Source organism: Emys orbicularis, chromosome 6, assembly GCF_028017835.1.
Source record: "Emys orbicularis isolate rEmyOrb1 chromosome 6, rEmyOrb1.hap1, whole genome shotgun sequence".
Taxonomy (NCBI): domain Eukaryota; kingdom Metazoa; phylum Chordata; order Testudines; family Emydidae; genus Emys; species Emys orbicularis.
In genome coordinates, this window is record NC_088688.1 from 47,059,189 (window position 1) to 47,082,610 (window position 23,422).

At 40.3% G+C, this 23,422-nt stretch overlaps 2 protein-coding genes across 2 annotated transcripts in view; one reads left to right on the plus strand and one right to left on the minus strand.

Annotated features, from left to right (window-relative positions):
- Nucleotides 1-16,493, plus strand: part of POC5 (POC5 centriolar protein) — a 40,541-nt gene extending 24,048 nt beyond the window's left edge. Inside the window, exons 4-11 of the mRNA XM_065406391.1 lie at nt 609-785; nt 5,099-5,203; nt 6,538-6,717; nt 8,096-8,258; nt 11,685-11,803; nt 12,983-13,096; nt 14,136-14,312; nt 16,344-16,493. Coding sequence (XP_065262463.1) covers nt 609-785; nt 5,099-5,203; nt 6,538-6,717; nt 8,096-8,258; nt 11,685-11,803; nt 12,983-13,096; nt 14,136-14,312; nt 16,344-16,493 — 1,185 coding nt within the window. The remainder of the gene's footprint in view (nt 1-608; nt 786-5,098; nt 5,204-6,537; nt 6,718-8,095; nt 8,259-11,684; nt 11,804-12,982; nt 13,097-14,135; nt 14,313-16,343) is intronic.
- A 3,798-nt stretch (nt 16,494-20,291) lies between these two features.
- The window catches only part of ANKDD1B (ankyrin repeat and death domain containing 1B), a 39,180-nt gene continuing 36,049 nt past the window's right edge, over nt 20,292-23,422 (minus strand). The window contains exons 13-15 of the mRNA XM_065405885.1: nt 21,427-21,625; nt 20,653-20,784; nt 20,292-20,350 (exon numbers count right to left, since the gene is read on the minus strand). Coding sequence (XP_065261957.1) covers nt 20,292-20,350; nt 20,653-20,784; nt 21,427-21,625 — 390 coding nt within the window. The remainder of the gene's footprint in view (nt 20,351-20,652; nt 20,785-21,426; nt 21,626-23,422) is intronic.

Here is a 23,422-nt window from a genome sequence, read left to right on the forward strand (position 1 = left end):
AATAGTTGTATTCTTCCAGCTCCCACCTGCAAGCAAGCTCCTCCCACTTGACACCAGAATGAGACTCCAGTCACAGTAGAATGGGTCATATTTTGAACATCTGCACATTCATGTTCTGTTGGATTTCTCAGGAGCGGCTCCTTTTCAGTGGAATTTGTAACATCAGTGGGCTCTGCTGGACTCCTTTGAGTTTGGCTCTGAGTGGAGCTGGATGCCCTGTAGCAGTGGCTTCCTCTTAGTGGTGCTCAGTTACCCAACCCCCAGGCTTTGCTCCTCTCCTCTCCCTTGTTGGCTCCACTGGCTAGATTAAAATGGTACAGGTACTTTTCCAAGTGTCACTGGTTGTGGCACCAAAATGAAATATTGTTAGTAGATTGATCATGGTTTGATTCTCCTCCTCCTCTCTTACATGCTTTTATTAGCAGTCTAATAATGAAATGTATTTAAGTTATCATAATTAGATGTCTCAGTGTGTCTGGTAACTGGACAAAGTTGGTACATGCAAGGTTCAGTGTAAATTTTGATGTCTGATTAGCTGCCATACATTCTAGGATTAAAAGACTTGGAGAGGATAATTTTCCTAGTTTCATTAGTGCTACCCTTTTCAGACAAATGTTCTGACTGAACTCAGAAAATGGAAAATGACTTTTATTGAACATCACAAGCTGGAAATGAGACAAGAGAAAGAGAAACATGCTGCACATGTGAGACAGCTGAACAATCAGATGGAGAACCTGAGAGAGCTGCTAAATACTTATGAAATCTCCATTGGCAGAAAGGATGAGGTAACAGTTTTCTTATTCTGTTCTGTCTTCTATTTTTAGAACTCTCTGAGATTGAATTTTTTTCTCTCTTAATTGTACTTTCGCAACAGGTAATGTAATGTATACGCTCTAAACTAACTTACTTGCTTAGTCAGAAAAGAAGCATCAGAGTATTTCAAGCCACTCAGGATGAACTTCAGCAATTGTAGAATCAAACTACATTATCAGTAAACCACATAATTACTGTGCATTCTCTAATACTAATAGGGAAATTTTACTGTTTTGTCCCTAATTTATGGTTTCTCTTTCATGAAATTCACACTGTTTTGGATTAGTAATTACAGATCACTTCCACCTACCTCATCCCTTAAAACAAAATTGGTTTAAAGGCTTTAATTAAATTTGTTGTGTAGATTGGATGGGTTTCCACATAATCTTTCAAATGGGAAGAAATCTCTTACATATTTAGGGAGAACTTTTTATTTTAGCATAATCTGATATAAAATGAGCACTATGGTTCTGTGCTCTTAGAGTAATATTTTCCTTGCAGCACCTACACCAATTGTCTTGAATTCAACTAGTATTACACAAATAGGTATAAAAGAGTAGGAATTGTGGGAACCTTGCAATCATAAGCCACTTTAATCCCCTCTTCTACATAATAGCGTTTAAAACCTTCACTTGAGAACTCTTCAGCTGAATTTTGAATTTTAACAGTTTATTTTGAAAATACTGTTCAAGCTATATTCATAAACACCCATTGAAAGACATTACATAGAAAGAGTAAAAGTACACTCCACCTATTCACTGGACATACACAGTCCAGTTATGCAAACCATGTACATTCAATTGCTGCAACTGCATACAAATCCTGTATTTGCCAGTGGAATTCCACTTGCAGTCAGGCCCACAATCCTTCCAATGTATTCCATTTTGATATATTTAGTTCCAGATGGAGTAATTAAGTGCAAAAATTATACTTGTATAGCACTAATATGAATGTATTGTAATTGCTGGTGATGAATTTACAATATTAACACCTCTACCCCCTACAAGACAAAACTCTTCCTCACCAAATCACGTCTATCACTATCCTTTATGGAGCTAATTGTGTAATGACAATGGCATATTTTGATTTAGCTGTAGATGAATGTTCTTCTGCTTCCTCACTTCAGTGCATGATTTGGTGGATTGAATTCTAAAATAGTGGTCCATAGGCCTTTTTAGAGATTGACCTAAATTGTTCACTTGCTTTAACCTTTCTCCTAACAAGATTGACAAAGTCTTAGACTTCAAGTAGTAATCACCTACCAATTTCATAAATAAAAATTGTTCATAATTTAGGTTTTTGCTCTAGTCTTAGAAATCTTACAAAGATCTATCACTGACTTTCTATCTTAATAGCAAGAAGTATTTAATGTTTTTCATTTACATCAGCTACCTTAAACTTGTACAGTTTTAAGAAGTTGGTAGTGGCTATATGTGCCACTGTAAACACAACAGACAAAAATATTGCCAACATGAAAATCAAATAGCCTGTAAACTACTAAATAAAACATATGCAAAAATGGTTTTGTTTTCTAATTGACTTGTAAACACTTCATGAAGATTGCCTTGTAATGTTAATCAGTTCAGCATTTACACTGAAACGGCAAAAAGTTATAAATAGCCATGACACCCAGGCAGAACAAAGCAGTTTAACCAAAGTAGATTTCACAAAATACAACATTAGCAATTCATAATGTTTAAAAACTAAAGAAGGATCAGCCTTACTTAAGATATTTCAAATAGGCTTTTACTATTGCTGCCTTTAGTATTTTTGAGCTAAACTTAACTTGCCTCAAACGGTATAATTTTCTTAAATATTATTTTCTGCAAACTACAACCACTACAGCATGAGTTAAATTCTGCATGGAGGTATAGGAATACTGCACTTGTCTCTAGGTAACTGCTTTGATTACAAAGCAATTCTGGTCCATTACTTCTATGATAAATGTACATTAATGGAATGAATCAGAAATGTAGGACCGGAAGGAACCTTGAGAGGTCATCAAGTCCAGACCATCCCTGACAGGGTTTGTGTATTCTTAAAATCCTCCAGTGATGGGAATTCCTCAGTCTCCCTTGGAAACCTGTCCCAGTACTTGACTAGCCTTACAGATTAGAAAGATTTTCCGTATCTTTCTTAGTATGGCACCCAAAATTGGACACAATACTCCAGGTGAGGCCTTACCATTGTCAGGTGGAGCGGAACAACCACCTCCCATGTCTTACATTTGATGCTCCTGTTAATAAACTCCAGACTATTTTCTTTTTTCACAACTGCATCACATTTTTGGCTCATTTAATTTATGATCCACTAACACCTCAAATCTTTTTCTGCCTAACCAGTTATCCCCCATTTTGTAATTGTGCATTTTATTTTTCCTTCCTAAGTGTAGTACTTTGTATGTCTTTACTGAATTTCATCTTGTTGGTTTCCAACTTATCAAGGTCATTTTGAATTCTAATCCTCTCCTCCAAAGTGGTACTTATGTAGCAAATTATTAATAGCACAGTGTTTCCCAAGTGGTGGGTACCGCTGTATTATTTAGATGAAATAAATGGGCCAAAGGTGTTAACATAACAGTTACTGTCCAGCATTAAATAGTGTTAACAAGGTCTGGGTTTTGGTATATAGAGACCTCTACCTGCTTAGTACCTTTTAATCTTTATTATAGATACAGAAAAGAAGGAAAAACAATTAAAGCTTTTGAAATGTGAAGTATTAAGTGAGGCTTTCAATTAACAGTTGTTGTTCCCTTTCCCTTTAGCTGGAGAGAGTTTTAGAAGGAAAACCCCCTTTGTTTGACTGTTTCTTAAATGGTATCAAAGATGGAAACAATGGTCCTTTTGGGGAAAAGAGAAGAAGTTAGTTGAGATGGGCTGGAGCTGTTGCTGTTAAAGTCTGATCCCATTTCATCTCAGGTGGTGGTTGGGATTAAGATGGAGCTGGTAGAGGTGGCGATGTCATTTGGATCTCTCTCTCTGGCTTGTTCTGGTTAGGACATCCCTCAAGACTAGGATGACTAAGACCCATGGTCTGAGGAGATGGTGCGGGGTAGCAGCCATGATGGTGAAGCTTGCTTAAGTAGCCTCTATCTATCTGTTCTTCCATTTTTCCTCCAACTCTTTCCTTTAAGGATCCAAAAAGAGAGTGAGGGATGGAATAGCCCATTCCCTCATTATTTTGTCCACCACTTAGGCCTAATATTTGACACCCCAATTTTGGTTCATTACTTTCCAGTTCCACATCTTTTGTTTTTAACCAAGCATGATTTCAGCATAGTCCATGAATCATATCAACTTGGCCTTTTTATTTGGACTAACTTGGGGTTTTTTTTGTCTGGTTCTATTGCACCTGTTTATAATATTCATGATAGAAAGTAGGTCAGGGTGCTTTCAATAAACATTTGTTGTTGTAGGCTATTGTAACATCTTATGAACTTTCAGATCTTCTTATAATTAAGCTCACAATTAGGGTAAATTTATCAGCCCAATTATTAAACCGTTCCAAGATGGGTCATGCGGTCTGGTGCGGAGGCCTGGGGCCATGGAAAGCAATCCCACCTTGCACTCTCACCCCACAGTGGCAGCTTCTGTCATGTGGGACTTGGCCGGGCTCCCCACTCTGAGCGTTACGACCTGGTGCATGTGGTCGCAGCACTAATGAGGTTTGGCCCTGAATTTGGACCCTGAGTGGATTGCAAAACAAAAAAAAGATAAAATGCAGTTGGTGTGTCACCTAAGTACAAATTTTGGGAACCACTGAGTTACTACATATATTTACACCTTTAGTATATCTTTTCTAATACTAATTTCCATAATTCTTCTGTGAGGTAGGCAAGTATATTATCCCTATGCCAAACTTTCAATAATACAAATCATTTATTGTTTCTGATTTGCTGAGTTGTGTTGTTTTTGTGAGTAATTAAAAGTTTGTATATTCTTCTAAGTCTTTGCTTCCTCTTAATTCAGTGATGCCACAGTGTAGCATTCATGACATAAGTTTGCAGAAGTAGTAGAAAATAACAGTTTAATTCTGATAAGTTACACAGTGTAAAACCTTCCTTGAGTGTAGCAATGTCATCGAATGATGAAGTCGAGTTAATTTTAGTCCTGATTTGAACTTTAAATTATTGTTCTTCTTTTAAGGAAAAGACACAGTAAAAAGCTTGTTAGAAGTATTTCATTAAAAATGATAAATAACCCATCCAGGTAGCAAACTTCCATTCATTTCCCAAAGAGCATAAAAATATCTGTCTAAACCTTCTGTTTAATAAATATTTTGGCAGGTAATCACTAACTTGTCCCATGCGATAGACAAGCAAAAGGAGAGGATAGAGCTAATGAAAAAATTTACACGGTGGCGAATTCAGCACGTGGAGGCCAGACAAGAGGTATGTGTGGAAAACAGAAGATGTGATAGTAGATAAGCCTCTGAACTGAAAAGGGTTAGAGTTACTGCAGCTCTTGTTAGAATCAAAAGAAATGACAACTTTTCTATTTTGATGTATGTGACAAAATATTGAATAAGTTCAAGAGCATCAATTCAAAAGAGAACATTACACTGTACTTACAGAAATAATTATGGTAGGGCAAGTGAATCAAAATTATGCTCTTTTTTATCACTAATTAGAAGGATATGCTGATAGCTGATCAGTGTCAATTACCACCTATATTAGTAAGGATGATATCTTCCCAATGTCTGCAGCAGCATGAATAAAAGTGTTCATTCTAAAATCCTGTCACAGAAGCCATTGCTTTTATGTGAAATGTGAAAAATACATTACTTATCACCATTTGATTTTGGTGCTGGTTTTGCAATTAAGGTCTGTGGTGTTGTCCTCCCCTCCCCTATATTTTGTGTCTCCACACTTCTTCCTCAGCCCTAAAACATCTGTCAGCCGCATTCACACAGATCTTGGAAGTTCTGATAGTCAGCTAACTAAACCTACTAACCAATTACTGATGTGAAAGATTAAGGGCCCCACTGTCCAGGATCAATTCCCAAACCCCTCTTACCCCAGGCTGTCAGTAAGGACTTTCTGGGCTCCATTTTTCATTAGGGTTTTGGATGGTGTCTGAGAAGTCTGAAGCTCCTCATCACACAAAACCCCTCTGGCTGCTGGAAGGGAGGAGCATTTTCTCTCTCCTCCCTTCCCATCTAGAGTTTGCTGGTAGCTGTGAGGCTGGTGTGGACATCTTTTGGCTACTCAGCCCTTCTTCAGCTTGTTCCTTTTGTTTTAATCTCACTGATGGACTGGATAAGTGGATCTACTGTTACCATTTTAGAAAATATTTTGAGTGTCGGATACTTGAAAATATAATTTGATTTTTTTTTAAAAAGGTACAAATCTTTTAAGCATTTAAAGGGTGCTGTGTGTGTGTGTATGCATTTTATTTATATATAAAATTAAAATAAATAAAAACTCTATTTTAAAAATATCTGGTATATGTGACTCTCCAGCTACCATTGTGACTGCAAATGCTATGCGGTTCCTGCAATAACTCCATACAAGTACCTTGCACTTCTAAAGTGGCAGCAGTATGTGTGGTGGTGTGTCAGCTAAAGTATATTTAAACAGAAAGTATAAACTACAATATTTCATATAATCTGTTATGCTGTAATCCATTTAATGTTACAAAACAATTGACTATATTCTCTTTAATGATCATAGTGCTCATTAAAGAAATAGGAAACATATAATTTGGTAATATTTTACTATTTAAGGCATATGCAAATAGACTGGCGGACAGACAGTTCCAGATAGCTTTGATGAAGAGGGTTTGGGCAGCTTGGCGCTCTCTTAGTGAAGCAAGATGGAAAGAGAAAGTAGCAAAAGCCTGTCAGTTAAGGGCTGAGGAAGTCTGTGTTCAGCTTTCCAAGGATTATGAAGCTAAAATTGCGGAGGTAAGGGTTTTTTTTTTTTTTTTTAAGTGCCTCTTACTAAACAAACTTTTAAATAAATGCATTGCTTTTCTTCAGAGTGCCAGGAAACCTTTCCCAATTGCAGGACTGGGAATCAGGAGATCTGGGTTATGTAGGTAGCTCTGCTATAGATTCCAACTTTCTAGGCCTGAGTCACCTGTCACTTAAGCTAGTTGTATACCAATATAAGTGAAGTTACTCAACACTTTTATGCCAGAGAGCGAAAATAAGAACCTATGTTTGAAATTAGATGAGTCACTTAACTTTTATCTGTTGGCTCCTTTTGTCTGCCCGCAAAAAGGGGATGACACACACCTACTTAACAGTGGTATTTGTAAGTCTTAATTCATTAATGTTTGTAAAGTCTTTCGGAGCCTCTCATGGAAGGTCCTGTAGAAATGCAAGATTATGATTGTGAATGAGCCAGTCTATCATACTGTATAAACAGAAATCTTTGTATAATAACTGCTTTTCTGTTAAAAGTTGATAAAAGCTGATATTTTCCCTACAACTCTCAACTTCATCCTAATGAAGATGTGTGAAAATTTAAGCTAAGGTAGCCATCACACATCAGACCACTATGATATTACTTTTCAAGATTGTTACAATTTAAAGGAATTAAAAAGCACAGTCAGAGGACTTGTGCTCCTAAGACACTTAGGTGCTTTTGAAAATCCTGCCCGAAAACACAGTTAATTTTGAAAATGTAATTTAAGGAAAAATATCAGAATCCCTTGCTTTGTGAATGTATAACTTAATCTGTCCTTAACCAACACAGACCTCGTGTTTGTTGGTTAAGGACAGATTAAGTTACAACCATTTGTAAAAATGATAGATGTATTTGTGGATGCAGTTAAGGAAGTTCATGGAAGTATGGCCTTTCATGTTAACAAGAACAACAGCTGGAGTTACATTACAGGAGCAAAGATAAAATTATAAGATACAGTTAGAGTGATCTCTAGGTAGGGTCAGGAAGAAGTGTTTGCTGTGTTTTCCCCCTGCCACACCACAATATTGTATAGCACAGTTAAATGATTACAAGGATTTGACCTGGAAGTTCCTGGTTTTAATCCTGGTTGGGACAGAATACTGGACTGCACAGACTGTTAGTCTGTTTGGGTATGGTAGCGCCTGTGGTTTCCATCCTTGCCATGTATGCACTCTAGTCTGAGGTATTCAAAGAATTGTGTTTGAAAGATCTATATTTAATCTTATTTCTAAAACAACAAAGACATGGAGGGAAAATATTACACTGAGAAATTAGTAAAGTGGCTTTTTAAAGCTGAATGAATAATATGGTGGTTTTGTGTATTCACAGGTGTATCAAAATAATTCTTTGTTTTTTATCTCTTTACTGTAGTTAAATGTTGCTCTGGAAGAGGCAAAAGCTGATATCCTGAGACTGCATAGTGAAAGGGAACAGTATGAAGGCACCATGAAAAAAGCCTTTATGCGTGGTGTGTGCGCACTGAATCTAGAAGCAATGACCATGTTTCAGGGCAAAGAAAGTAGGACAGACCATGGTTAGTATTAAAAGTAAAGTAAAAATATATCACTGCATGGCCTTGCTTGCAGTGCCATTTGGATTAGTTTACTCTTTATTTTTAATTTGGGGATTTAAATAGGAGTATGACAACACCAAACTTATCATGGGATCAGCTTTGCTACATGCTTAAAAAATGCACTGAATATGTAAATAAGCTGTCTACTGGAGAGGTTTAAGTAACAAATACCCCTGTGGCTGGCTGATTCTTCAGCAAAATATTGCAGGCTTTGAAAAGACAGCAAGTCTGTAGTGATCATTTGGGGGATATATGCTCTCCAGCCAGCTCTTTCCCCCCTTCTAATCTTACTCATTTGTGCTTCAGGGTGCTAAAGTCTTAGACATGTAGTGTCACTTATAGAAGCTAATAATTATTAATTTTTATTTTTGATCATCCAAAAGTGTGCTAGGTACCTTCGTCGAAATTAGCAAAGTCCATGCACCAAACAGTTTATACAGTAGTCTAAATGGAGATGTGATGCAATAAATTAGGAAAAGAAGAAAAGAGCAGGGTGGTAGAATATGATTTCTGCCTCATATACCACCTGATCTTAGGTGTATGTAGTGCATAGTAATACCCACTATACTAGGTTTTCAGAATCTCAGGGAACTAATTAGAGATTACCGTGTAGTGGGTGGTCTATATTGGTACAAAAATAGTCTATACTTTTGTTCGATTTTTTTTTCTTTATTTTTAAAGCACAGTTTAAGTAACTGATTACTCCGAATGAATACTAATTGGAACCGCAGACATTTAAGTCTTTTTAAAATATTCTTAGCTGGGTTATATTTTAACAAAGTTGTTTTTTTGCAGTTGCGGAACTTGAGAATAAAAGTTTAAGGGCCATGCTAGGTACTTCAACTTTTATCTTTGTTCCAGAACAGTAGAAAGGGACTATCTCTTGAACACTTACTTGACTATAACACTTCTCTTCTCCTTCTATTCAGCAAGCAATTTTTTTACCTATTGGAGCATCGCCTTTCCACCACTGACTGTCTTCATTACCTTCACAGCTGTAAACAGAATTCTTGTAATAGGGTTTAACTTGGGATCCCAACTTGGACTGCTGCTTCTGCGGCAACAGAACCAAGAAAATGTTGGGGCTATTCATACTCAAACTGTGTGTATTAATTAGTTAGCAACAGAGTAGTGGATTTAATTAAAAAAACAAAAAAACTAAATATGTGAAGCTAGAGAACATTCCCTGCTAAAATAAGGGCTTGCCTACATGGTACAGCAATGTGCACTTTGGGGGGGAAGGAGGGGGAGATTAATTTTTAAAGTGCACTAACGTGTTGTCCACTAATTGGTCCGTGTAGACCTTGCTGGTGCACACTAAAAGTTCCTTAGTGGGGTTTAATGTAGTACTAAAAAAAATGCTACTACATTAAAACGCATTAATGAACTTTTAGTGCACACCAGCAGGGTCTTAGTGTTTGTTTTTAACGTAGCAGCATTTTTAAAATTATTATTAATTATTATTATTATTATTATTATTATTTTAGTACTACGTTAAAGCGCACTGGGAAACCTTTGGTGTGCACCAGCAGAATCTACAGGGACCAATCAGTGACAGTTGTGTAGACAAGCCCTAGGTTTAGAATTTGGAGCCTTAAACTACTTCACATTCTTTTAAATATCTGAGATAATAGTAGAGCATCTCTAATCCACAATTCCCCAAAAGGAAAGAAAAAAATTACTTGCTCTCACTTCCCAGCATTAATGCTTCATGCTCTTACACTTGAATGTACTCTTTATTTACTATTCTCATGATTAAAACCAAATTAATTGTCACAAATGACGAAACTAAACTTCTGTGATGCATTAACATTTGTTTGTTTACTTCTTGTTTTACAAAATTTTGTAGTTCAGTGGGTCTTTGAGTCATTAGTGAGAGGGTATTTACAAATTTACATACCTGTGAGATAGAAAGAGAGAGAATTTCTCTAAAGCTATAGCAGGAGGCCAAGCAGGAAAGGGCTGGAGAAGGTTCTAGGCAGAAGTTCTGTAGTGAAGCAGGGAGTGGCAGAATAGCATTAGGGATCACCATACTCCTTTAGGAGGGCAGACTAGATGAAAACCGTGTCCCTTCTGGCTTTATAATCTATGAATTTGAAAGCTTCAAAGACGGTAAGCCAAAAATCAGTGATCAGTTATTTATGCACAACTCCCGTTTGAAGACAAGTATCAGCTGTGGAAATGACTTTTAAAATGTTTAATTTAAACTCCTCCTCTTCCCCTTGCCATGGATATATGGCACTCAGGTCTGCTGGAGATAAGTCTAAGAATCATCCAAGTTTTATACTTTCGCTCTATATATTTGAAGAAAAAGAAACCAAAGCATCTGAACTCGTGCATGTCATTACAAAAAACACTTCTTAGATTATTTTTGTAACTAGTATACACTCGTCCTATGGTCATACATTGGCCCTTTCATATCTTAAACTAAAAGCAAAAAGTAATCCTTGTATATTTTCATTCCTTCTTCTGACATCAGTAGTGATTATTGTATTAACAGAAATGTCCTGCTTATTGACTTGTTTTTCCTAGAAAAATATATATTTAAACTAACGCATCATAAAAGCAAATATTATGAATACATAAGCAGAAGATTAAAGTAGTAATGTTAGGTTGTTTCAAAACTTGGAGTGATGGAAATTTAACTGCCACATGGAGTCACTGTTGTCTATGGAATGATCAAAATCTCTATCCTAGCACTACCAATAGTGAGAGTTTCAGTTTTGTGAATCTGCTTTTAGAGAGGGCAAGGAAGTCAATAAATAAAAAACATATTCCTGCTTGCTGTATTAAAGAAACTGTGTGTTCTGAAAGAAAAGAACAAAACCTGTTTGGAAAAGGTACTGGACTCAGTTCTCCCTGACCTCTGCTTTGTGCAGTGTTGGGAGCTGGTTATGGCTCCCTGAATCTGTAGCAGGCCAATTCTCATGTGAGTTAGTTACTTACCCTACTGATGCAGTGTCCCTAAGTGATCTTACACCAGTGCAACAGGGCTCCAACATGCCACCTCCTTTCGTTGCCATGCTCCCTACACCAAAGTTGGGGTGGGATACGTAATATAGGAGCCCCTCTGCCTAGGGAATTCTCCATTGGCAAGTCATGTCCAGAATCCTACCTATTTGCATCACCTGACCAGCACCAAGAGGTTGGGGTGTAACAGAGGATCTGGCCTATGGTATTTGCAAGCTTCTGAGAGAGGGATTTAAATACAGGAGAGCTACATAAAACCCTATGTAATAGACTGATCCTTTTAATAAGATTATACACAAATCCCAAAGGAACAGAAAGGTTTTACTGTGACTCATCTTCTCTCCTTAAGGCTTGCTAGTGTTCATTGGGTTTACCAGGTTCTGTGCTGATTGCTTTAATCTGTGTTTCTAATAATAGATCCAGTAAATAGGAGAGAAGATCCTGGAACTAATGCCACTGGAAGGCTCCCTCCTTCCCAATTTGATCCTCCGTCACCACCACCTCCAACAGCAGCCACTGTTCCACAAGAGGAAATTGTAAGTATTATAGCAGGAATAGAATTAAAAAATGTGGTATTAGAAAAAGTTCATTCATTAAGCTATTTAGGCATCAGGTTTTTTTCATTGAACAAACTGAATAACTCATGCATTGAGAGAACTTTCAGTAATATTTTTGCACTTGGATAATTTACAAATAGCTTCTTTTTAAAATGTCAGAACTCGGTTACTTTGGAGACATAAATACTTCGATATAGCAGGATGTACTATAGTATAAAACACCATATGCACGTAGTTGTTGGGTTATGGTTGCCATGTTGTGGGTTTTTTTTTTTTTCCCAGAAAGTTCTAATTTTGTAAGTAGAAAATTTGCAAGCTAGTTACTTAGGACAAAGAAGGTCACAATCTTAAGCAGAATCTGCTTTTCAAGGTACCTTTGTGGAAAACAGTTGCTGAGACTTGTTTGGAAAAAATATCTGAACTTGATTTAGTTTGAGAAAATAGAATTTTACATTAACTGAAAGGCCAATTTTCAGAAATGTATTTTTACAAGGGACAGTGCCAACTTGGAATCTAGTCACTTTCAAAACCTGAGTTAAAAATAGTTTCAGGTACTACATCTGTCCTTAGATCCCACTGAGAATTTGTGGTGATTACAATTAAATATTTCCATTTTATTAAAGACCCGCCCAAGCAGGGGAAATAGTGAAATGGACTACACACAAAATAACCAAACTGAAAAAATGTCAACATTTTTTCCTTCTGATCTTTGTTACAGAATCTTGGATATTACTCAGATCTCTATAGGTACCCAACTTTCTGACAACGTGGTGGTTTTTAAGTTGACTGTAAAAAGCAACAGAGGGTCCTGTGGCACCTTTAAGACTAACAGAAGTATTGGGAGCATAAGCTTTCTTCAGACTTGCATCTGAAGAAGTGAGGTTCTTACCCACGAAAGCTTATGCTCCCAATACTTCTGTTAGTCTTAAAGGTGCCTCTGTTGCTTTTTACAGATTCAGACTAACACGGCCACCCCTCTGATACTTTAAGTTGACTGTGACTCTATTTAGCTTTGAGTATAGAATCTGTAAAGAATAAAATTCAGCAGCTAATTGAAGTGTCAGACTAATCAAATAATAAAACTGCATTTTCATAAAGAATTAAGTATGATCCAAACTACAGTTCATTCCTCTATAAAACGCTTTGATTTATTTACAGTTTTCATCCCATCTGGGCCACGCAAGTACTTCTCAGACCAGATTAGAATCAAATTCTCCAGTAATAGTCGCTAGTGCAGCTGTAGGATCTGGCATTACATCAGCTCAAAAACTGGTAACAAACTAGAATTAATTGATTTAATATTTGAAATCATTGTAGCTATTAAAGTCTGTCTTGGATCCTTTCTTACTGTGAGAATTTGGGGTAACATACAGAAGTATGAAGTAGAGGCGTTTGTCCAAGAGTTTAAGTAAAGGCCTGGAGAGAAACTTGAAAATGCATCAGTTCATTTTAAATGGATTATTTGTTATATATTAAATGAAGTTAAAAATGGGGAAGGCTTTTAGGAAAAGGAATGAGTGGTGTTAGGAAATAAAATGGGGATGATATGAGAGGAGAAGTTTGTGCAAAATTGTATACAGCACATCATGAGCTATTAACATTTCAACAGCTGAAAGGTTGGGTTGGGTTTTTTAAACAATCTGCCTCGCTTTTAGCTTACTAGTTGAAATCTGTTCCTCGTTCCCTCCTCTGCTCTTGCATTTAACCTACTCCTTTTTGTTTCTCTTCCTCCTCCATCTTCTTTTTTGCTAAGCTCATACCTATCTGGCAGTTTGCTGTCAGTACTTCTCTGGGGAAGGATGGAAGATTGAAAAATTGCAGTGCCTCAGTTTCATTATGTGTAACCTTTTTTGTGCCTGGTATATTATTGATTCAAGGACCCTGCTGGACTGATGTGGGTACCTACAGCTGTCACTAGTTTGCAGCCAGAAAGCAAAGCTACAATTGTTCCACACTGCTAGATTTGTCAAAATAGCTGACAGAGGGCCCTTTCATGATCGAGGTTTGCTGTGCTTCAGCACAATATTAATTAACCACATCACAGTACTTACTGTTATCATGATAAATGTAGTATTGCCTTTATTTAGAATGGGAAATAACATGGTAAATGTAACTGCAGGTAATAAATAAATACACAATTTTTAATTGTGCCCACTGTATGGAATCTTTCTATACCATTATGGACTCTAGTTTACCTACAGTACCCATAAGTTCTATTCATATGTGTAGCTAATAAAGCAAAGCAGTTGCCTGGTTGCATTGTACATACTGTGTGTAGGCATCTCTACTAATGTGTCTTGTTTATTTGTAGCCTATGGCAAGAGTAGTGACATCTGCTCAGCAGAAGGCAGGAAGAACAATCACTGCTCGAATCACAGGCCGATCTGATTTGGGACAAAAGAACAGAATTTGTAGTAGTTTAGCTGTAATGGGAGTCTCACCACCCATGAGTTCAGTCATTGTAGAAAAGCATCATCCAGTCACTCAAGTAAGTCCAACTGATATTAAGGTAATAACTGTCTTGTTACACCATGTCTACTAGTAGTTTGAGACCCCTCCCTGATGAGCTTTTATCTTTCTGTTTTAACAGGTACGTGTGAGCGCTATTAGAGTAAATAAGCAGTATTTTTTTTCTGTTGGGTGTGTGTTCTAGCAACAAAGATTCATGTCAAAATGATGAGGGCTGGAAATGAATAATCCCACTTAAACTCTACCCCTATTTGCCCCTTCCGATTGTAATAATTTTTCTGATAGGTTTTGAAGCTTTTGTTGGTTCATTGTACATCTACTGCTGCCAGTGCCCTCTGCACAACTGAGGTTAAATAGCTTTTTGGAAGCAATACTTCCTGAGTCATTGTGGAGCTAGAACTTGTGTATGAACTTGATTTAATGAGTGAGAAATGTGGCTGGGCCAAAAGCAGTAGTGACAGGATGGACTGACAAGCTTAGAGCATGTATCACTTTTTTTAATGTCATGCCCCTAACCAAACAACTGTGTGGATGGCAACAAAGCCGCCCCGCTTTTTGCTGTACTTGATTCTTACTACCTCCTTCCCCACCACGCACACATCCCTTTCCTATGCAGTATGTTGCAGTGATGGTGAATTGAATGACTATAGTAATAGAATATTGGATAGCCAATATACACCAAGGAAAAAGGGTTTTGAGCAGTGGCTTTATTAGCATAAAAAGATCAATCGAAGTCATTTGTCCAGCGTAATAGGCTGACCACCATCAGAGCAAGAGCCTTTGATCACTTGGATGTATATGAAGGAGAAATCTGGCTGAAGATGTTAGCTTTAACTTGTGAAGTCCTAAGTGGTTTGGGTCTGGTTACATGAAAGATCACCTGCCTCCTGGGGTGATGTACTTGAGCTTCCTTGATATAAGCAGCTGTGGTTGCCAACAAAACACTTCCTCAACTCTGCATTGGTTTTGCAGCTCCTTTGGCCCACCAGAGCCTGGATTTAACCTTCTAGCATGTGGCAAGACCTTTTCCATGGGCTTTTGGGAAAGATACAAGTTATTAAGCAGTGGTGGTCTATGCCGTGGGGCTCCAGAGGTGTGCTGTTAGCTTTATTTTTCTGAAGGCGAGGACTGGATGCAGAGTGTATGACTAGACAGACACTTGAACTATTAGACTAATTTTTGTAGATGTGTTAAATATGAGCTGGCTGGAGCTTGGAAAAGGAATTTTAAGAGGCAGGGGAAGAGAGCAAATTTGGAAGGCATGTGCACCCTCTGTTCAGTCTCAAACTAGAAAAGGAAACAACTAGCCCCCTTGAAGCTCTCTGAACCAGGGGATGTTTCAGGCCTCTGTCCCATATACCTTACCACTTGTCATGTACATTTGGCAATAAATACATAACGCAGCATCAGCTGTAGTGAAGTGCTTTGCTGATTGAATTAATCTTTGGCAATGGAAAGATTCTGGCTGGAGAGTCATTAGTGTGATTAAAAAGAGAATGACCATAGTTACTGCAACAGGGAGGCCATCTGCCTGGTAGCAAAACAGCCTTAAGCCTTGTGAGGAAACTCCTGTGATGGAAATGCAATTGTCTTCTTACCTAAGGGTAACTGACATCTCAATATTTCCTTAGGAGGAAGCCATCTTGATTTATTCCGAAACTATCCTAACTTTAAAGGAATGTTGCAGTAACTAAATAGGACCACAACAGAATAACTTAACCAAGGGTCTTGAATTAAACAGGCTGATCTTTTTCTAAGCTAATTACAGAAGCTTAGCACTGTTGTCTGCACTGTTTATTAAAAGCTCCCATCTACACAAATAAGAGAACTTTTTTTTTATTTTGAAAAGAGTTAAAGCATAGATGGTGATGAATGGCCAAGAGCTAAGAGAAAGTGAGGTCAGTGACCCGTATTACTCTCTATCCATCACTGGTTGTTTCTTCTCAGTTTTAGGTTCAGGTTCACTGCATTCCAGCTAACTTAATAGGGAATTCAGTTTCTAGGAGTATTTTTTTAAATGTTCATAGATGTATCTTGTTTTATTTTTCAGCAAACTATATCCCAAGCCACTGCTGCTAAATACCCTCGAACTGTGCACCATGCTTCTAGTGTCACCAGTATGAGACCTCCTGGACACGGTGGACGAACACCTCATAGCCAGTCTCATACTAACATTCAGTCAATAAAAGTTGTGGACTAAGGAATATTTTGAAATGCTTGAATTTTTCCTTCCAGGTGGAGAGTTTTACCAAGTTGCAGAGTAAAGCTCTTCCCAATGTTTCCAGACTGATGTAGCAAGGCTCAAGGATACATCATGTTTTTACCTTTTAAAAATCAAATTGTAGACCTACTCAAATGTTGTGAGGGGGGGGAAAAATAGCAATTTGACTTTACAATGTAGTTCTCTGTAAGTGCAAGCTATGTCTATTTGAGAGAACCTATTTTATTACATGTATACTTTATTTAAGGAAGCTGTTGAATACGGTTTTTAATAAAGGATCAAAATAGATGTTTGTCCAGGGTCTTATATAAAATGTTAATTACAAGTAGATTTAAGTTTAAAAAAAAAAAACAATTAGATTCAGTCACATAATGAAAGACTTAAGATTCTTTGTAGTACCGTAACATTTGAAATTAGGTGGACGGATTAATGCTAGGGAAAGAGTATGAAGGTAACTTTTTAGCAAACAGAGATCCAAGATCTTACAAGGAAAAAAATTATTCAACATAGTAGCCTCCTAGCTGTTTCCATAATCAGTATTGGGGTTCTTTCCATTTTTAAGACCAAGTCAAGCATCTTCTGCAGAACCAAATGTAAGTAGTTGTTTAAAATAGCCAAATGGCACTCACAACAAATGTTCAGTGCTCTCATTATAGAGAGAGGCTACCATCACGTATCACAGTAAAATATTCATTCCCAAATAACAAAGCTGCTTTTTTTAGAAAAAGGAACAGTTCAGTTGCATCCACTAGTTGTTTTCGATTTACAGCAAGAGTGAGTAATCAGTATATAGTGTTACGTGTCCTTTTGTTGGATAAATTTATTCCTAACATGAGGCACCTGCCCATGTTTTATTGAAGTTGTATCTTGTATTGTCCTGTATAATCAAAAAAAGTTTTTAAGAATAAACCCCCACCCAAATCATGTCATTAAACAAGACAAAGCCAGTCAAAACAGGAAAGTGTTCTCTCTTTGCAATTTACTTTAAAATGAGTTAAATCTCAAATTAGGCTGGATGCTGGCCTATTTCTGGAGAAGGTGTTGATTATTTATCCACATAATCCTCACTTATGAAATACAAGTGATTTGCTTTCTAGCTGACAGGAACTACATTCAGTATCAAGCACAAATTGGTTTAAGTGCAGTTCCAATATGGAATTAGTGTAAGTCGCATACAAAAACATTGTAGCATGTTCTCTCATTTGGCAGGATAGTCACAAATTACTGAGAATGACCACTACAATTACATGAACGTTAATTTTAATTTATTTTTTTTATGGCAGTGTAATTTCTCTCAAAGGTGAAATGTCAGAAAAAGGCAGAGTATGGAACTAACCAAATTAATAACTCAGGTATAGAAGTTTGTGTTGTACCACTAATAACCTGTAAATCAAGCTCTGAAAAACTTCATAGGTGGTGAGCTACATTTTGCAAATACAGTAGAACCTCAGAGTTATGAACTGACCACTCAACCACACACCTCATTTGGAACCGGCAGTAGAGAATCAGGCAAGAACAGAGACGGGGGGGAAAAAAGCAAGTACAGTACTATGTTAAATGTGTAAACTACTAAAAAAATAAAGGGAAAGCAGTATTTTTCTTCTGCACAGTAAAGTTTCAAAGCTCTATTAAGTCAATTTTAATTGTAAACTTTTGAAAGAACAACCAGAATGTTTTGTTCAGAATTGCAAACATTTCAGAGTTACCTTGGGAATGGAGGTTGTTTGTGTTTAGAACCTCAGAGTTGCATTGTAAGATCTTTTCTGGAAAGAGTATTTACAAATGACTTTCCATCTGGAACAGGCCTGCACAACACGCGGCCCGCGGGCCGCATGCGGCCCGCGTGGGCCCACTGTGCGGCCCGCGGGCAAGCGGTGAGGGGCGGTTTCCGGGTTCACCCCCTGCCCGGGGGGCCCGACCTCACAGCCCCGCGCGCCGCGCTCTGACTGCCCTGACAGTCAGAAGCGCGGCTGCCGGGTTCGCCCCCTGCCCCGCGCTTCTGACTGTCAGGGCAGTCAGAGCGCGGCGCGCGGGGCTGAGGTCGCCCCCCCCCCCGCCGGCAGGGGGCGAACCCGGCAGCCGCGCTTCTGACTGTCAGGACAGTCAGAGCCCGGCGCGCGGGGCTGTGAGGTCGGGCCCCCCGGGCAGGGGGTGAACTCGGAAACTGCCCCCCACCGCGGGCTGTGAGGTCGGCCCCCCCCCCCGCACACGCGTCGCCATCTCCCGCGCCTCCTGCCTGGCGTCCAGTGTCACTTCCGGGGCTGCTGAGGCAGGAAGCGCTGGCTGGGCACGAGGCAGACCTGGTAAGTCCGAGCGAGGGGGGAGGCATCCGGCCTGGGCTCTAGCCGCAGCTCACGGTGCCTGGGGTCAGGGGGATGTCCGGGTCAGGGGGATGTCCAGCTCAGAGGGGCTGGGCTCAGAGCTAGGGGTCAGGGCTGCGGGGGGATGGGGTCGGGGGGTGCTTAGCTCAGAGGGGCTGGGCTCGGAGCTAGGGGTCAGGGCCGGGGGGGGGCTGGGGTCAGGGGGTGTCCGGCTCAGAGGGGCTGTGCTCGGAGCTGGGGGTCAGGGCTGCTGGGGGATGGGGTCGGGGGCTGCTCAGCTCACAGGGGCTGTGCTCGGAGCTGGGGGTCAGGGCTGGGGGGGGATGCCCAGCTCAGAGAGCCTTACCATGCTGCTAACCCCCGTCTCCCCCGTCTCCCAGAGCCTCAGCGCGCCGCGTCCAGGAGCGGCCCTGGACAGCGCTGCAGCGGCCTGGCTCCAGCGGGACGTGAGCTCCCGCTGCTCGGCTGCAGCTCGCAGCCCCGCTCTCTTACCACACGGCTCTGAGCGGGAGGAGCTCAGGCCTCTCTGGAGCAGCGCCGCTGCAGCGCTGTCCAGGGCTGCTCCTGGACGCGGCGCTAGGATGACCAGACGTCCCGATTTTATCGGGACTGTCCTGATATTTGCTTGTTTGTCCCGCGTTCTGAACGATGTTCGGTTGGGACACTGGACAAACAAACAATTTTGCCCTCTGCTCCGGCGCACAGGCGGAGCCCGGAGGGGCTCTCAACCCCCCCCGCCCCACTCCGCCTCCTCCTTCCCCCATTGGATCCCTCCCCAAATCCCTGCCCCCAGCCCCGCCCCCTCACTGCCCCATTGGATCCCGAGCCGGGCCTGGGGAGGAGATGCCCCTGTGCAGCGCGGCGGCAGCTCCAGCCCTGCAGCCCACGGGGCAGCACGGTGCGTCCGGGGGCAGCGCGGAGCGGGCAGGGCCCGGGTGGGCGGCGCGGCCCGGGGGTGTGGGCCACCCATCAGAGACACGCGGCGGAGAGGGGCTGCCGGGGCGAGACTTGTCCCAGGCGGGGCGGCCGGCGTACAGGGGCGAGGAGCCGGTCAGGGTCCCCCAAACCGATAAACTTCCCCGCCGCTGCCAGGGAGTCCCGCACCTCTCCCGCTCGGCTGCGCTCCAGCGGGCCGGGGGGCCAGAGGCTCCGCGGGGAAGGCAGCTAATGCCCCCGGACCCTCCAACGGCTGGATGAGCTAATTCCCGAGAAGACCAGCAGGAGGCGCCGCCGGGGTGAGTCCTGCTTGCTTACACGGGGGCTGGGCGGCGCTGGGGGGGGGGAGATGGGGTTCGGCGGGGCTGGGTGGCGCGGGGGGGGGGGCGTTTCAGTACGTCCGGGGGGTTTCGGCCCTCGGCTATTTTCTTTGGAGTAATATGGCCCTCGCCGCTTTACGAGTTGTGCAGGCCTGATCTGGAACATAGTCCATAGCCTATGACAGCTTCTGTTAAAAAGTTCATGAAACTGCACATTTCCTCGAATCCATCTCAGTGCTCGTTTCAGCTCTGATTTTCTCTGTAAAGAAAGAAGGAAAAATGCTCTTACTAAACAGGCATTGCTCCTTCCCAGGTCTACAGTTAGACCGTTTTGCCCATGTCAGGCATGCCACTACAATTGGAACTGGTGTGTTTGTAAAATAAGTCTGTCCATCCCCCCACCTCCAAAGCCCAAAGTAATTTTAATGGTTTCTTCTGCCCAGTCAAGCCAAAAATCCCCATAACTACAGATCTAGTAAGGAGCCTTGTTCTTTTACAGGACTGCACTTATGGAGCATCTCCCCCACATAGCTTTGTCTTGCATATTAAACAATAGCTTACCAGCTACTTGTTGAAATCCTACATGCACCAGATCTTCATATATATGTTTGACTGGATTCTGGTGAGCCAGCAATATACCATGTAACCAGATGAGCAACATTCGGTGTCCATGTTCCTTATAGCTTTTTTTCCCTATGCAATATACAACATACATGTCTGTGTCATATGCTTGGAGTAAAATACCCTGATGTCCCAGCTGCTTTTGTGAAAGCTCCCAGGTTGTACGGCATTCCTCCAACTCTACTCATGCACTCATTTCCTTTGTGACCTATAAGCAAGATTGGAACTAAGACTTCCAAAGGTGAAAGACTAGTTTTCACTCTAAAGCAAATGGAAAAATCAAGGTTAATGGTTCTTAAAATAAATTTATTCCTTTAACTTGTTTTAATGTATGGAAATACACCATGGTGTACTAGCAAAGAATGCAGTATGTGCTGCCGAAATTGTGAACTGTCAACGCTATATGGTTCTTTCCTAAAAAATATGGAGATATTGCCAACATTCCCTGAAGATTCTGAAGCAGGTGCATGAGTGAGGTCTCACAGAATGTGTTAACATGAAATTTATTTAATTCACAATTAAAGTTAATTTAAAAAAATCAGATAAAATATCATGAATTTGATTTGAGTGAAATGTCCCTATTTGACCAAGGAAATCATGTGTAGCTGTGAACCCATGTCAAAAACCAGGTCAGAGTTGACTATAACTCCCAGCAGCCATGTCTTCACCTAAGCTATTTATATACTATTGTACCTGATCAGTGTATTTCATTACCTGTCCACTGTTCTTCAATAGCTTTCATTTGCTCCTCTGTAAACTTCCAGAACAGGGCCAGCTTTTTCCATTCTTGGGGTTTTAACTGATTGTAAGCCAGATTCCAGAGGCAGGAACGGATTTGCTTAGTCTGTGCACTGTGATCCTGTTTGAAGGATAGAATAAAATCTGGTGCATCAACTTGGTTTTCTAGATGTTCCTAGAAAGAAAACAAAGGTGTTAAATAAGCTGCACAAATTTTAACTACAGGTTCAGAAACAATAGTGAACATTTGTACTTGGCTACTCTGGCAGTTAAACTACGTTCAGCTGTGTACTTTGACATCCATGGTCAGCAACAGGTAATTTTCTTAGTATAGACAAAATAAAGAGTAGCCTGTTATCATAGTTTGGCTAGCAGAGCTCTGGGGGGTGGCAGATCCCTTTTCCTCACTGCTTAGGGCAACTGCTACTAATCTCAAAACACGGCTGAGCAAAATTAACTGTAGAGCGGACAGGACCTAAGGCCTGTTGTTGTATGAGTTAAAATGTAATATATTAAGATACTTGTAAAATTAAATGCTACTTTCACCAGCAATCTTGTTATAGATTTACTATTAATATGCTTTTCTAGGTGGGCGCTGTCTATGCTACAAAAATGATAATTTTTAAACATAATTGTGACTAAGCCACATAAGATGTTTTCTCTTGCCTCTGTGGACAGAAAAACAAGTTTAAGCCATGTTTTATGGTCTGTCTACATTAGGCTTTTTTGTCAAGTTTCCCACCATTGCTACCACTGGCTCAACTTCCTTAGTGAGGGCACTAGTGTAGACAATGCGCTGGTTGCTGGCAAGTTAACCATAGCAACGTGTAGACTGTCTCTCAGAGTTAGATGACATGGTTAGAAGTAGAACACAGTGGACCCTTGGAGCCCTTACTGCATTGAGGCTCTTACTAATGGAGCACCACCAGCGGGAAATCTTGGAAGGGTGGGGGGGAAAATAAGGGAGTTTTGTCATTGACATCAAAGGGCCAGAATTGAACTTCTATTGCAGACATCCAATAAGGCCCCAGTTCAGCAAAGCATCTAAGCCTGTGAATTCAATGGGACTAAAGTATGTGCTTAACTCTGCTCATAATGGAGTGGGATGAATATTTTAAACCCCAGAACAGTGTGCCAGGAGAATAAAATATTAGCTGTCTAAAGCATCCAAAGTATGGCTTAGGGTTGTAGGACATTTTAATTTACTAAAAGTGCTACTCTAAAATTATGGTTCAAAAAATAGTTAAAATATTGTAACACCACCACTTGTTTATTTCCTAGCAGCTTATGTTCCATACTAGTAATATTTTTGCTACTCCAACGCCCTTGCCCATCTGTACTGAGATACTTGGCTACAGCTAATGTGGTAGAAGCACTATGGTTTTATTTCCTAACATCTGTTCAACTGTTTCACAGAAACACCTGCTTAAACATCTTTTTTTTTCCTCAGACAGTTAAGTAAATGTATCGAAAGGAGTATTCTTTAGTGCTATCTCAGTTGTCATATTTTCTCCAGGAATGAATAGCTTGACCTCCAATTCCCTTTTAAGCTGAAAGGAATAATAATGTACCTGACAACGATTCCAGCTGAACCAAACCCAATCAGACACACAGAAGCTGTGTAGTCCGTGGACTTGTTATCCCCAAGAACTCTGCTTTACCTGCACTTGTTCCCTGCAGCATTAATTATCAGGAAGTATGAAGGAATGAGAAGTAATTTATTTGTGTAATAGCTTAGCAATGATAGGCAGAGGTAAAGCAGAGAAAAGATTGCAGAGTTACACCCTGAAGTGTAACAAGGAGGCAGGCACCTGAATTTCTTTCTCAGTCTATTTATATTTCCAAGGAACTAGTAAGAACCAGCAAACATTGTCAAAAGGCAGGTGGTTCCATTGTCTGATCAGGTGTGTTTATTGGAAGTAGTGAAATAAGTCCACTTCCTGATACTTATCTGAGGGTGGGCCTCTCAGCA